Here is a 13,413-nt window from a genome sequence, read left to right on the forward strand (position 1 = left end):
GTATTGATTCTTCAGCAGTATTATCTTCTCTGTGACTTTATGGTCTATGTAGTGATGTCACTTCCTGTGTCCTATCACTGCTGACTGTGTAATAAGTGGTTGTAGAGAAAAGTTCCAACACGGCGGAGTGTGACAGGGCAACCAGGAAGTTCTCCGAGAGCGTCCATGGTTGCTAGGCAACATGGGATTGGCCGGCAGTGTATATATAGTCAGAGAGCTTTTCTGAAGCATGCACAGCTACACACTCAAGACCTAAGAGATCCTTACACCGAGGAGAATCTACCACAGCTATGGGTGGTCTTCTGAGCAACCTCTACCAAACCCTAATGAACTTCTCCGGAACCAAGGCTCGGATCCTGCTTTTGGGTCTTGATGCTGCTGGAAAGACAACTTTACTATATAAACTGAAGCTGAATGAGACAGTCTGCACAATTCCCACCATTGGATTCAATGTTGAGACTGTGGAACCCATCCGTAACGTCACCTTCACCGTGTGGGATGTAGGTGGTCAGGACAAGATCAGAGCCCTGTGGAAGCATTACTATATGAACACAGACGGACTTGTTTTTGTGGTGGACAGCGCTGACCCTGAGAGATTTGAGGAGGCCAGGGCAGAGCTCAACGCTATACTGGAACATGATGAAATGAGAGGAGTCCCCTTCGTGGTGATGGCCAATAAACAAGACCTGCCAGGTGCCAAGAATCCCATGGAGCTAGCAGAGACATTGGGACTAATGAAGATGAAAGCACACCAGTGGCATGTCCAGGGCTGTTGTGCTGCCAATGGGGATGGACTTGTGGAGGGGCTGGAGGTCCTCACCAATTTGGTAAAACAGTTCCAGAAGGACAAACAGTTCTGAATGAAGAAATCAGATTTCATGGCTTAGACTTTATAGTTTGTATTTGGACAAATACAACACCATTTCCATCTGCCATTTTCAAGCCATATAAAAGGAATGGTGGTCTACTATATGACTGTGCTGTCTGGTTAGCTGTATTGGGTCCACAACTAGTGGTGCCCTCATAGTAAGCCTGGATTTGCAAGCTCCAGTGGACTGAATATATGGGACTGGTTGTGAAGGTTTCCTATAACCTTATATTTCTATATAATATCTAATTGTAATATTTTACCCTCATAAAAAAGTCTTAGTAAGTGCTACATATAGTTTATACTAAGTATAAAATATTAGATTCTACACACATCTGCTTCGGACATTGTGCTGTATATGATGCATTTAATTTATTTTTGCTAATAAATGTTAATTATAAGATGAATAACTCGATTCTGTATTTTTATAGTTCATTCCTGAAAGATATACTCACAAAGTGGGATAAGTTGGCTCAATGTAATGAATGAACATGAATTAGGAAACTGTCTTGCAAATAAGCAATCACTTCCTTTCTCGTAGACAATATTCCATGTATTGTACAATGTTTGTGTGCCACGTACATAGTTATTAGTCACAAATCCCTAGACTCTAACCCCAGATTATATCCGTGCTTTCCTTCACACAGTTAATGATACAGCCTTGGCTGCCGGCAGCCAGCACTAGAGAAGCCTTCACTGCATGTGGATTTTTATAGCAGCTCCTAACAAAAGCTGTAAAAATGTCTGTGCAATGAGCGCCCCCTGGTGGTAGCTGCAGGTAAACTCTATCAATGTGTGCAAGGAATCAAGGGTGAAGGAATTTAATATCAGGCACCATGTGTAACTGGCCTGATATCCTGTAGTACACCGATATCAAAGAACCTCATAGCAAAATGTAATATGAGTCTCCGACTTTTATAAAGTCATGCACCCAATTGGTTTAGTAATATGGTGCTCATTGTGTACACCATGGGGCGTATTTATTAAGAATACCACCAAAATGTGCTACTTTTGACATGCCTTACACAAATCAGTCCTCCCTATACACAAATTCAGTTTTATAGTGATATACCTGGGACCAATTCTAGGTAATCTGCTGCCTGAGGCAATACTACAATGCCCCTCCACACACACACACACACAAACACAAACACTAGAGAAAATATAAGTGCTCTACTGGATCTTACTGCAGATTCTGCCGCTGATCAGCTGCAAAACTCACAGCACAAGCCACTCCACTGACTAGCCCCATTCATCTGAGAGTAAGCAGCAAGTAAAAAGAGGGGAGGCAGAGGGCTAGGAAATGGAGAGGAATCTGAGGCGGGAGTCTGCCTAATTCCTCTTCATATTCCACCATGTGAATGGGTCTTAATAGTACCCACAGAAGTAATAGGTCCTACCACATTGAATTATAGTGCCCCCTAGGTAATAAGAGCACTATAACCTGTGTGGTGGGGGGACTATTACTGTAGTAGTGCACCCACAGGTAATAGTCTCCTCCCCAACATAAACTATGTTAGCTGTGAGGGAAGGGGGGGGGGGGACTATTACAATAATAATGCCCACCCGTAATGCTATAACTTGTGCGGGGCACTATTACTATAATAGTGCTATAATAGCATTTCTCCATAGGTAACAGTTTCTCCCACAGATAATAGACCCCCCCCCCCATGTAAGTAATGCTGTTACCTGTGAGGGAACACTATTACTGTAATATTACCTTAATAGGTAACAGGTATCTCCCTCTCCCCACATGTTGTTCTATGTACTTTGAACTACAATTATATCCTACTTACCGTTAACTTATGCAGCACCCTAGACCTTTTCTGGCACACAGGATGTCCTGGGCACTGTATATGCGAGCAGTAAGTAGGCTATAATTATAAAATGGAGGGGTGGTCACCTGGATGTGTCTCTATCACTGAGGGGGCAGCATGGGGTGCCAGGAGAGATGGCTCATGTGCTGATTGGCAATGACAGTCTGCAATTGACCCATTTGCTCCGCCCTCCTCAGAGACTTTTTCATCTTCTGCCTGAGGCGAGATACTCATCTTGCCCCATGGCAAATGTGGCACTGAATATACTGTAACTTCCTGCCTGCAGCCACCACTAGAGGGAGCTCAGTGCATAGGAATTAATACAGCTTCCACTAAACTCAAATGAAACTGTAAACAATCTCCTTCCACTGTTCTCCCCCTAGTGGTGGCTGCAGAAAAATGCAGTGAATTAGTGTTAGTAAGTAGAAAACAATCAGCTTCAAGCCCCCTCTGCCCATGGTCCCTTAGCAGCTGCCTGGTCTGCCTACATTGCAGGGACCTCACTGGACCTAACCTATTATTCTCATCTCTTTCTCAGTAATCAAGAACCATTTAGGGAGCCTCCTCTCTCTCAATAAGTAATGTTTCTAGATGTATGGCTCCTAGGCCATATATGCTATATAACATATATGTCTTTGTTCTCATTTCCCGAATGATCAGTGCAGTTAGTTTTGATGCCTGATATATTTAGTCTCTGTACTGTGAGGTGGGTGGTGTCAGGCAGGAGCAGGAAAAAGTAGTGATTCTGACCTCTCTGACATTGTCCAATCAGAGAGCTCAGAATTACTCCCCCTTTTCTACTCTGGCTGAAGACCACTCACTTTCCAATAGAGAGTATAATTAACATATCAAGCACCAAAACTAACTGCACTGATTGCAGTGTTCCACTGCGCACCAATAGTAGTAGCTGGGCCTGGTTTTACAGCTTAGTCCCCATCCATTTGAATGGAAGAGAGCTGCACTGTGATCTAAGAGCAGGTACAACCACTATGATAAGTATGAAACTGCACCTGGTAAGCACTGAAGATAATGTGGCATGCATATGAGCACAGTCGTCCCTTCAATCCACTGATTGGTGGGGTCCCAGAGTCATGCCCCACTGATCTGGTGTTGGCAGCCTATCTTAAATTTTACAGAACTGAAGAACTTCCATATATACAATGTCTGTTTTTTATGTTTGAATACAACATGATATATGATATGAGGGTACAGAGTGTGGACTTAGTATTGATTCTTCAGCAGTATTATCTTCTCTGTGACTTTATGGTCTATGTAGTGATGTCACTTCCTGTGTCCTATCACTGCTGAATGTGTAATAAGTGGTTGTAGAGAAAAGTTTCAACATAGCGGAGTGTGACAGGGCAACCAGGAAGATCTCTGAGAGCATCTATGGTTGCCAGCAAAAGAACGGTGTATATGTAGTCAGAGAACTTTTCTGAAGCATGCACAGCTACACACTCAAGACCTAAGAGAACCTTATACCAAGGAGAATCTACCACAGCTATGGGTGGTCTTCTGAGCAACCTCTACCAAACTCTAATGAGCTTCTCTGGAACCAAGGCTCGGATCATGCTTATGGGTCTTGATGCTGCTGGAAAGACAACTTTACTATATAGACTGAAGCTGAATGAGACAGTCCATACAATTCCCACCATTGGATTCAATGTTGAAACACTGGAACCCATCCGTAACGTCACCTTCACCATGTTGGACATAGTTAGTCGGGACAAGATCAGACCCCTGTGGAAGCATTACTTTATGAACCCAGATGGACTTGTTTTTGTGGTGGACATCGCTGACCCTGAGAGATTTGAGGAGGCCAGGGCACTGCTCAACGCTATACTGGAACATGATGAAATGAGAGGAGTTCCCTTCGTAGTGATGGCCAATAAACAAGACCTGCCAGGTGCCAAGGATCCCATGGAGCTAGCAGAGACATTGGGACTGATGAAGATGAAAGCACACCAGTGGCATGTCCAGGGCTGTTGTGCTGCCAATGGGGATGGACTTGTGGAAGGGCTGGAGGTCCTCACCAATTTGGTAAAACAGTTTCAAAAGAACAAACAGTTCTGAATGAAGAAAGCAGATTTCATGGCTTAGACTTTATGATGTGTATTTGGACAAATACAACACCATTTCCATCTGCCATTTTCAAGCCAAATAAAAGGAATGGTGGTCTACTATATCACTGTGCTGTCTGGGTAGCTTTATTGGGTCCACAACTAGTCCCTCATAGTAAGTCTGGATTTGCAAGCTCTCCCACACCCACACAATAGCACTATATATGTGAGCGGTAAGTGGGATATAATTATAAAGGAGAGGGACTCTATCACTGTGGGGGCAGCATGGGGTGCCAAGAGAGAAGGCTCATGTGCAGACAGTGGTGCAGATTGGCAATCACTGCATCTGACCTATTTGTTCCGCCTAAAAATAAAAAAATAACACTGAGCTGTGCATAGTGTAATACTGTCTCAATTAGAAAACCATAAACGTGAGGAAATAACAGTCTCTCACATTTAGGAGGTGTTCACACTACTGTTGGTGAACGTCAGCAGTGTCCGTAGCTATTGTCTGTTATAAGATCTTAGCAATGGACACTAGATGAACCATCACTAATCTGTCAAAATTTCCATTAATTTCAATGGGATTTTATCTTGTGTCTCTTAGTGTCTATTTATACCCAATCCATCAGAAGTCTGTTTTTTTCAGCGGACAAAAAATCCTACATGCAAGACTTTTGTGTCCATTTCACATAGTGTATTTTTTGTTTAGGGGGCGTTCACACTACCGTCAGTGTACGTCAGGTAGTGTCCGCTCCTAGTGTCCGTTCAAAATCTCGCACGGACATTAGGAGCGGACACTAGCTGTGTCCATGACACTTGTCATTCATTTAAATGGCGATCGGGTACGTTCTTTTGCACTCCGTGCCCTCCCTTCACTGTCCACTTGTAAAGATGTCCGACTTTTCAAGCGGACAGAAAAACCTGACATGTAGTGTCATGCCATGTGTGACTCCTATGCCATATATGCTATACAGTATATATGTTTTTGTTCTCACTTCCCAAGCGATCAGTGCAGAAAGTTTTGATGGTTGTAATGATAATTAGTCTCTTTAATGTCAGGTGGGTGGTGTCAGGCAGGAGAAGGCAAAAGGAGCGATTCTGAGTTCTCTGACACTGACCAATCAGAGAGCTTAGAATTACACCCTCTTTTCTGCTCTGGCTGAAGACCACTCACTTTCCAATAGAGAGCATAATTAATATACCGGGCACCAAAACTAACTGCACTGATCGCAGTGTTCCACAGTAGCAGCTGGCCTGGTATTACAGCTTAGTCCCCATTAATTTGAATGGAAGAGAGCTGCATTGAGATCTAAGAGCAGGTACAACCACTATGATAAGTATGAAGCTGCACCTGGTAAAATTGAAGATAATGTGGCATGCACATGAGCACGGTGGTCCCTTCAATCCACTGATTGGTGGGGGTCCCAGAGGCATTCCACGCTGATCTGGTGTTGAGTGCCTTCACGGAACTGAAGGACTTCCATAAACTTTACAATGCATACAGTCATGGCCAAAAGTTTTGAGAATGACACAAATATTATATTTTCACATGATCTGCTGCCCTCTGGTTTTTATGTGTGTTTGTCAGATGTTTTTATCACATACAGAAATATAATTGCAATTATATTATGAGTAACAAAAGCTTATATTGACAGTTAGAATGAGTTATTGCAGCAAGTCAATATTTGCAGTGTTGACTAGAGATGAGCGAGTACTGTTCAGATCAGCCGATCCGAACAGCACGCTCCATAGAAATGAATGGATGCGCCTGGTACTTCCGCTTTGACGGCGGCCGGCCGCTTAACCCCCCGCGTGCCGGCTACGTCCATTCATTTCTATGCGAGCATGCTGTTCGGATCGGCTGATCCGAACACTACTCGCTCATCTCTAGTGTTGACCCTTCTTCTTCAGGACCTCTGCAATTCTACCTGGCATGCTCTCAATCAACTTCTGGACCAAATCCTGACTGATAGCAGTCCATTCTTGCACAATCAATGCTTGCATTTTGTCAGAATTTGTAGGTTTTTATTTGTCCACCCGCCTCTTGATGATTGACCACAAGTTCTCAATGGGATTAAGATCTGGGGAGTTTCCAGGCCATGGACCCAAAATCTCTATGTTTTGTTCCCTGAGCCATTTAGTTATCACGTTTGCTTTATGGCAAGGTGCTCCATCATGCTGGAAAAGGCATTGTTGATCGCCAAACTGCTCTTGGATGGTTGGGAGAAGTTGATCTTGGAGGACATTCTGGTACCATTCTTTATTCATGGCTGTGTTTTTAGGCAAGACTGTGAGAGAGTCGATTCCCTTGGCTGAGAAGCAACCCCACACATGAATGGTTTCAGGATGCTTTACAGTTGGCATGAGACAAGACTGGTGGTAGCGCTCACCTTGTCTTCTCCGAATAAGCTGTCCTCCAGATGTCCCAAACAATCGAAAAGGGGATTCATCAGAGAAAATGACTTTACCCCAGTCCTCAGCAGTCCACTCCCTGTACCTTTTGCAGAATATCAGTCTGTCCATGATGTTTTTTCTGGAGAGAAATGGCTTCTTTGCTGCCCTCCTTGAGACCAGGCCTTGCTCCAAGAGTCTCCACCTCACAGTGCGTGCAGATGCACTCACACCTGCCTGCTGCTATTCCTGAGCAAGCTCTGCACTGCTGGTAGCCCGATCCCGCAGCTGAAACACTTTTAAGAGACGGTCCTGGCGCTTGCTGGTCTTTCTTGGGCGCCCTGGAGCCTTTTTGCCAACAATGGAACCTCTCTCCTTGAAGTTCTTGATGATGCGATAGATTGTTGACTGAGGTGCAATCTTTCTAGCTGCGATACTCTTCCCTGTTAGGCCATTTTTGTGCAGTGCAATGATGACTGCACGTGTTTCTTTAGAGATAACCATGGTTAACAGAAGAGAAACAATGATGCCAAGCACCAGCCTCCTTTTAAAGTGTCCAGTGGTGTCATTCTTACTTAATCATGACAGATTGATCTCCAGCCCTGTTCTCATCAACACCCACACCTGTGTTAATGGAGCAATCACTGAAACGATGTTAACTGGTCCTTTTAAGGCAGGGCTGCAATGATGTTGAAATGTGTTTTGGGGGATAAAGTTCATTTTCTAGGCAAATATTGACTTTGCAAGTAATTTCTGTTAAGCTGATCACTCTTTATAACATTCTGGAGTATATGCAAATTGCCAGTAGAAAAACTGAAGCAGTAGACTTTGTAAAAATTAATATTTGTATCATTCTCAAAACTTTTGGCCATGACTGTATGTCTACATCAAGGTATGCTGATGCCATCTAGTGGTTATTTAAATAATGAATGCAGGATTAGGCAACATTTTGTTTATAAACTATGCCGATGGTGTGCCACAAAATAATTAAAGGGGTTGTCCCATCTCAAGGATCCTATCTATACTGCTAGCTTATGTGGATTTAAGACTTTTCCTAAATACATTGCTTAAGCAAAACTGCTTTGTTTGGCCACTATCTGAGATTATTCACTTCATTGTTTACACTGTGTTTTCATAACCACAAATCTGGGGATGGTCTTATTTCTCCGGCCAGGACAAGTGATGTAGCTCCCTGCTCTCAGGAGGGAAGGAAAGCTGAGTGCTCGAAGCAAGCTTGTATTTCTGAGCCGTTTATCTCCCTCTCCCAGTTATCAGTCGGCTAATTGAATTTTGCTGATAAGGGCTGAGACAGGGAGTCTGTTACCTCTCTATGTAATTACAGACCTAATACGGGGTATACTGCAAACTGACTCTTAGTCCTGTAGCATGTATGTTTGGGATGCTTATCACCTAACAAATCCAGCTCTGCTACATCAGCCTCATATTGTGCATCTTCCAGTGATACTGTACTAATTTATCTACAACCATCCCTCATTACTGACTGCAAACATGTACTGCTATGAAGAGAGCTAGCAGAGCAAGTGAAACCCTGCCCACCAATTTACTGAGAAAACCAGGAAGTGAACAGAGCATAAAGCCTGCAAGTTGGTGAACAGGCAAGTTGGGAATACCCCTTTAAGTATGTAAGTTGATGTGGGGTGGGAAGAACTATTACCACATTTTTAAAGTGTTTTTAATAATACAAAGTGCTGCAAAAATATTTCCAAAGTTAAGGGGCATTCACACGTTAGTAGTGTTCATTGCTAGCATCCATTACTGTTAATAACAGACAGTAAAAGATCCATCATAAATTTGTTAAAAATTACAATGATTTCAATGGGATTTGATTTGTTGTCTGTTAGTGTCCTTTTTCACCAAATCCATCACATCTGAGGGGTTTTAGCGGACATAATAACACGTGCATGCACAACTTTATCTTCTGTTACAAAAGTAACAAACATGAGAGAAGATAGTGTCAACTTGTCACATTAGTGTCAACGGGAACGGACACAAAATCAGTTTCCTGTCACAGGAGACAGCAAAGGACATTAACAACGGTAGTGTGAACCCATCTGAGTTTTCTCTGTATGATATAACTATATTTATATAAGTCACACATAGTTTTCTTTTGCTGGGGATTCGGCCTATCTTAAATTTTACAGAACTGAAGAACTTCCATATATACAATGTCTGTTTTTTATATTTGAATACAACATGATATATGATATGAGGGTACAGAGTGAGGACTTAGTATTGATTCTTCAGCAATATTATCTTCTCTGTGACTTTATGGTCTATGTAGTGATGTCACTTCCTGTGTCCTATCACTGCTGACTGTGTAATAAGTGATTGTAGAGAAAAGTTTCAACACAGGTCACAGTGTGACAGGGCAACCAGGAAGTTCTCTGAGAGCATCTATGGTTGCCAGCAAAAGAACAGTGTATATGTAGTCAGAGAACTTTTCTGAAGCATGCACAGCTACACACTCAAGACCTAAGAGAGCCTTACACCGAGGAGAATCTACCACAGCTATGGGTGGTCTTCTGAGCAACCTCTACCAAACCCTAATGAACTTCTCTGGAACCAAGGCTCAGATCCTGATTATGGGTCTTGATGCTACTGGAAAGACAACATTACTATATAAACTGAAATTGAATGAGACAGTTTGTATAAATCCCACCATTGGATTCAATATTGAAACCCTGAAACCCATCCGTAATGTCACCTTCACCGTGTTGGACTTAGTTAGTCAGGACAAGGTCAAAGCCTTGTGGAAGCATTACTTTAAGAACCCAGACGGACTTGTGTTTGTGGTGGACAGCGCTGACCCTGAGAGATTTGAGGAGGCCAGAGAGGAGCTTAATGCTATACTGGAACATGATGAAATGAGAGGAGTCCCCTTCGTGGTGATGGCCAATAAACAAGACCTGCCGGGTGCCAAGAATCCCATGGAGCTAGCAGAGACATTGGGACTGATGAAGATGAAAGCACACCAGTGGCATGTCCAGGGCTGTTGTGCTGCCAATGGGGATGGACTTGTGGAAGGGCTGGAGGTCCTCACCAATTTGGTAAAACAGTTCCAGAAGGACAAACAGTTCTGAATGAAGAAAGCAGATTTCATGGCTTAGACTTTATAATTTGTATTTGGACAAATACAACACCATTTCCATCTGCCATTTTCAAGCCAAATAAAAGGAATGGTGGTCTACTCTATCACTGTGCTTTCTGGTTAGCTGTATTGGGTCCACAACTAGTGGTGCCCTCATAGTGAGCCTGGATTTGCAAGCTCTCTCTCCCCCCCCCCCCCCCACACACAATAGAAAATAAATAAGCGCTCTATTGGATCTTCCTGCATATTCTGCATCTGATCAGCCACAGAACTCACAGCACAAGCCAATCCACTGATTATCTCCATTCATCTGAGACTAAGCAGCAAGTAAAAGGAGGGCAGGCAGAGAGCTAGAAAATGTAGAGGTATCTGAGGCGTGCGCTTCCTCCTTTTGGCATGCTCGCCATCACTCCCATACAGCAGTGTCTTCTATAATACTGACTCCAACTTTTACACATACCCAGCGGACGCTGCATGGAATAGGGTGGAGTCCAAGCTGACACTCATTCCAGTGCTCTTGACGATTTTCACCTTGTATTACTTACAACTTATATTAAAAGTCTGAAGAAGGTATTGTTATACCGGAAAATGTTTTACTCTACTTTCTTATGTGAATAAAATAAGCTATACTTCACAGCACAACCTAAGTGTGACGTCCTTTTCTTCAAGTGTATCACGGGTTGGGACCCTACGTTCACACACCAAGAGTCTCCTACTGTATCTCTCTATACTACTAGTGTCCGTTAATGTCGGTTATAATAGTTGTCCGTTGTTTTTGTTGTTTTTTAACAGATATCCAATGGTAATGTGAACAACCCTTAACATTACACTCAGGTGCAGGTTATTAGTTGAACCAAGGGTGAGTTCACACTACCGTTTGATATCTGTTATGATTAGAGATGAGCAAATTTTAAAAAATTCAATTCAGCCACTTCTCCGGATTTCCCAAAAAGATTTGATTCCCTCCTAATTAATTTGCGACAAATGGCGTTAAAAAACAGCTATCGTATATACTCGAGTATAAGCCAAGTTTTTCAGCACAGTTTTTGTGCTGAAAAAGTGCTCCTCGGCTTATACTAGAGTCATTACAGTAATTTTCTGCTAGCAGGCCAGGAACGCAGACCCTGCCCCCTCCCCCCCCACACACTGCTCCATCATACACCGGGTGACGTGGCCACGTAAGCTCAGGCCCGCAACCGGCATGTATCTGCTTCCTGGCGTGCTAGCAAAAGTACCGTAAGTACTTCTGCAGTTTGAAATGTAAAGCAACGCCATGCTCCTGGCAGTAGCGTGGCGATGCTGCGGCCCCGGCACCCGCCCCAGTGTCTGTATGCGGCGTGTGTCTGCTTCCTGGCGTGCTAGCAAAAGTACCGTAAGTACTTCTGCAGTTTGAAATGTACAGCATCGCCATGCTCCTGGCAGTAGCGTGGCGATGCTGCGGCCCCGGCACCCGCCCCAGTGTCTGGATGCCGGGTCCGGATGCTGGGTCTGTAAGGGCCGGTTCACACATGCTAATGTGTTCTGTCTCTAAGAGTCCGGACGGAACACAAGCGCAACTGCAAGCGCTTTGTAGTGCAAGCGCACGGGCCCCATAGACTATAATGGGTTCCGTGAGTTTGCCGTGCACTGCCCACACAAACGATTCGTTCGGGCAGTGCACGGCAAGCCCACAGACCCCATTATAATCTATGGGGCCTGTGCGCTTGAACTGCACAGCGCTTGCAGTTGCGCTTGTGTTCCGTCCGTAGGGGTCCTCATGCGGACCCTTACGGACAGAACACATCAGCATGTGTGAACTGGGCATAAGTGTAATGGCGCCACTGCAGAGTGGTCGCCATACAAACCGTCAAATGCTGGAGCTCGTTCAGTATCTCCGCTGTAAGAGTTACAGCGGAGGTGCCCTCTGGAGATGTCCTCCCTCCCCTCCAAGTTTAAAATTAGCCCTGGGGCCGGTCCCCACCAACCCCATACCTTAAAAGTTGCAGGGCGGCTCCTGCGCGACAAGCTCGCAGGAGCCAACCTGTTCTGATGACAGCCGGGAGCCTAAAGAAGGCTCCCAGGCCTGTCGTCGCTATATTACTATTGCGGCTGGTCTATGACCATCCATAATACTAATGTAGAGAATCTCCCATATACGGCAATACACTTGTATTGCCGTCTATGGAACTTGCAATCAAATGATTGCAGGTTCAAGTTCCCTAGGGGGGGGCTAATAAAATAGTGAAAAAAAAAAAGTTTTAAAAAATATAATAATAAATAAAAGTTCTAAATCACTCCCTTCCCTAGAATACATATAAGGGTGGGTTCACACCAGCACCCGATCTCTGTTATGCAGGTTTCCGGTTTCTGGCGGCAGAAGACGGAAACTGACATTCACTGTCTACCGGTGAGCTTCTTATGCTCTCCGTGGCGAAACCGGTTTTTCTGTTACCAGACACAAAGTCCTGCATGTCCGACTTTGTGTCCGGTTAAAAAAAAGAAACGGTTTCACCGCGGAGAGCAGAAGACGCTAACCAGTGGACACTTTTAAAACCCATTAATGGGTTTGAAAACTGCCTGCCGATTTCCGTCTCCTGCCCAGTTTCTCAGGCAGAAAATGGAAACCTGCATAATGGAGATCGGGCGCAGCTGTGAACCTGCCCTGAAAGTAGAAAATTACTGTGAAACATACACATTAGGTATCCCTGTATCTGAAAGTGCCCGGTCTACTGAATATAGGTTATCTGCAGTGCTCCTATTCCATCAGGAAGGGATTAATAGGAGCTCTAAAGATACGCTATATTCAGCTAGGCTGAGTTCCAAGTAGGGGGGAAAAAAAACAGTCCTCAAGTTCAGGGAAGGGGCAGACAGACAACCAAAACACCCCCTCCAATTCCCCAGCACCCAGCATCTACTGCACCCAAAAACTCCGACCATTTTAATTTTTGAAATTTTCCAGTAGCTGCTGCATTCCCCCCCCCCCCCCCAGGCTTATACTCGAGTCAATAAGTTTTCCCAGTTTTTTGTGGTAAAATTAGGGATCTCGGCTTATATTTGGGTCGGCTTATACTCGAGTATATACGGTATTTCCTGGCTGCAGAGAGCCTGTATAGTGGTGTAGAACACTGTGCCTTGTAGTAACACGCATAGGGAGTCTGCTGTGGTAGTGAAACAATACAGTGAGTC

General features: G+C 44.1%; 3 protein-coding genes across 3 annotated transcripts; all 3 read left to right on the top strand.

Moving 5' to 3' along the window:
• The first annotated feature begins 285 nt into the window (after window positions 1-285).
• On the top strand, window positions 286-860 carry LOC142209662 (uncharacterized). Its single transcript, XM_075278687.1, has one exon. It carries the CDS (start codon window positions 291-293, stop codon window positions 858-860), a length of 570 nt encoding a protein of 189 aa, XP_075134788.1. The 5' UTR covers window positions 286-290.
• A 3,284-nt stretch (window positions 861-4,144) lies between these two features.
• On the top strand, window positions 4,145-4,758 carry LOC142209663 (uncharacterized). Its single transcript, XM_075278688.1, has one exon. The coding sequence runs from the start codon at window positions 4,189-4,191 to the stop codon at window positions 4,756-4,758; it is 570 nt and encodes a 189-aa protein (XP_075134789.1). The 5' UTR covers window positions 4,145-4,188.
• A 4,912-nt stretch (window positions 4,759-9,670) lies between these two features.
• Window positions 9,671-10,240, top strand: LOC142209664 (uncharacterized). Its single transcript, XM_075278689.1, has one exon. The coding sequence runs from the start codon at window positions 9,671-9,673 to the stop codon at window positions 10,238-10,240; it is 570 nt and encodes a 189-aa protein (XP_075134790.1).
• The last annotated feature ends 3,173 nt before the right edge of the window (window positions 10,241-13,413 follow it).

This window comes from Leptodactylus fuscus, chromosome 6 (genome assembly GCF_031893055.1).
Source record: "Leptodactylus fuscus isolate aLepFus1 chromosome 6, aLepFus1.hap2, whole genome shotgun sequence".
NCBI classification, from domain to species: Eukaryota; Metazoa; Chordata; class Amphibia; order Anura; family Leptodactylidae; genus Leptodactylus; species Leptodactylus fuscus.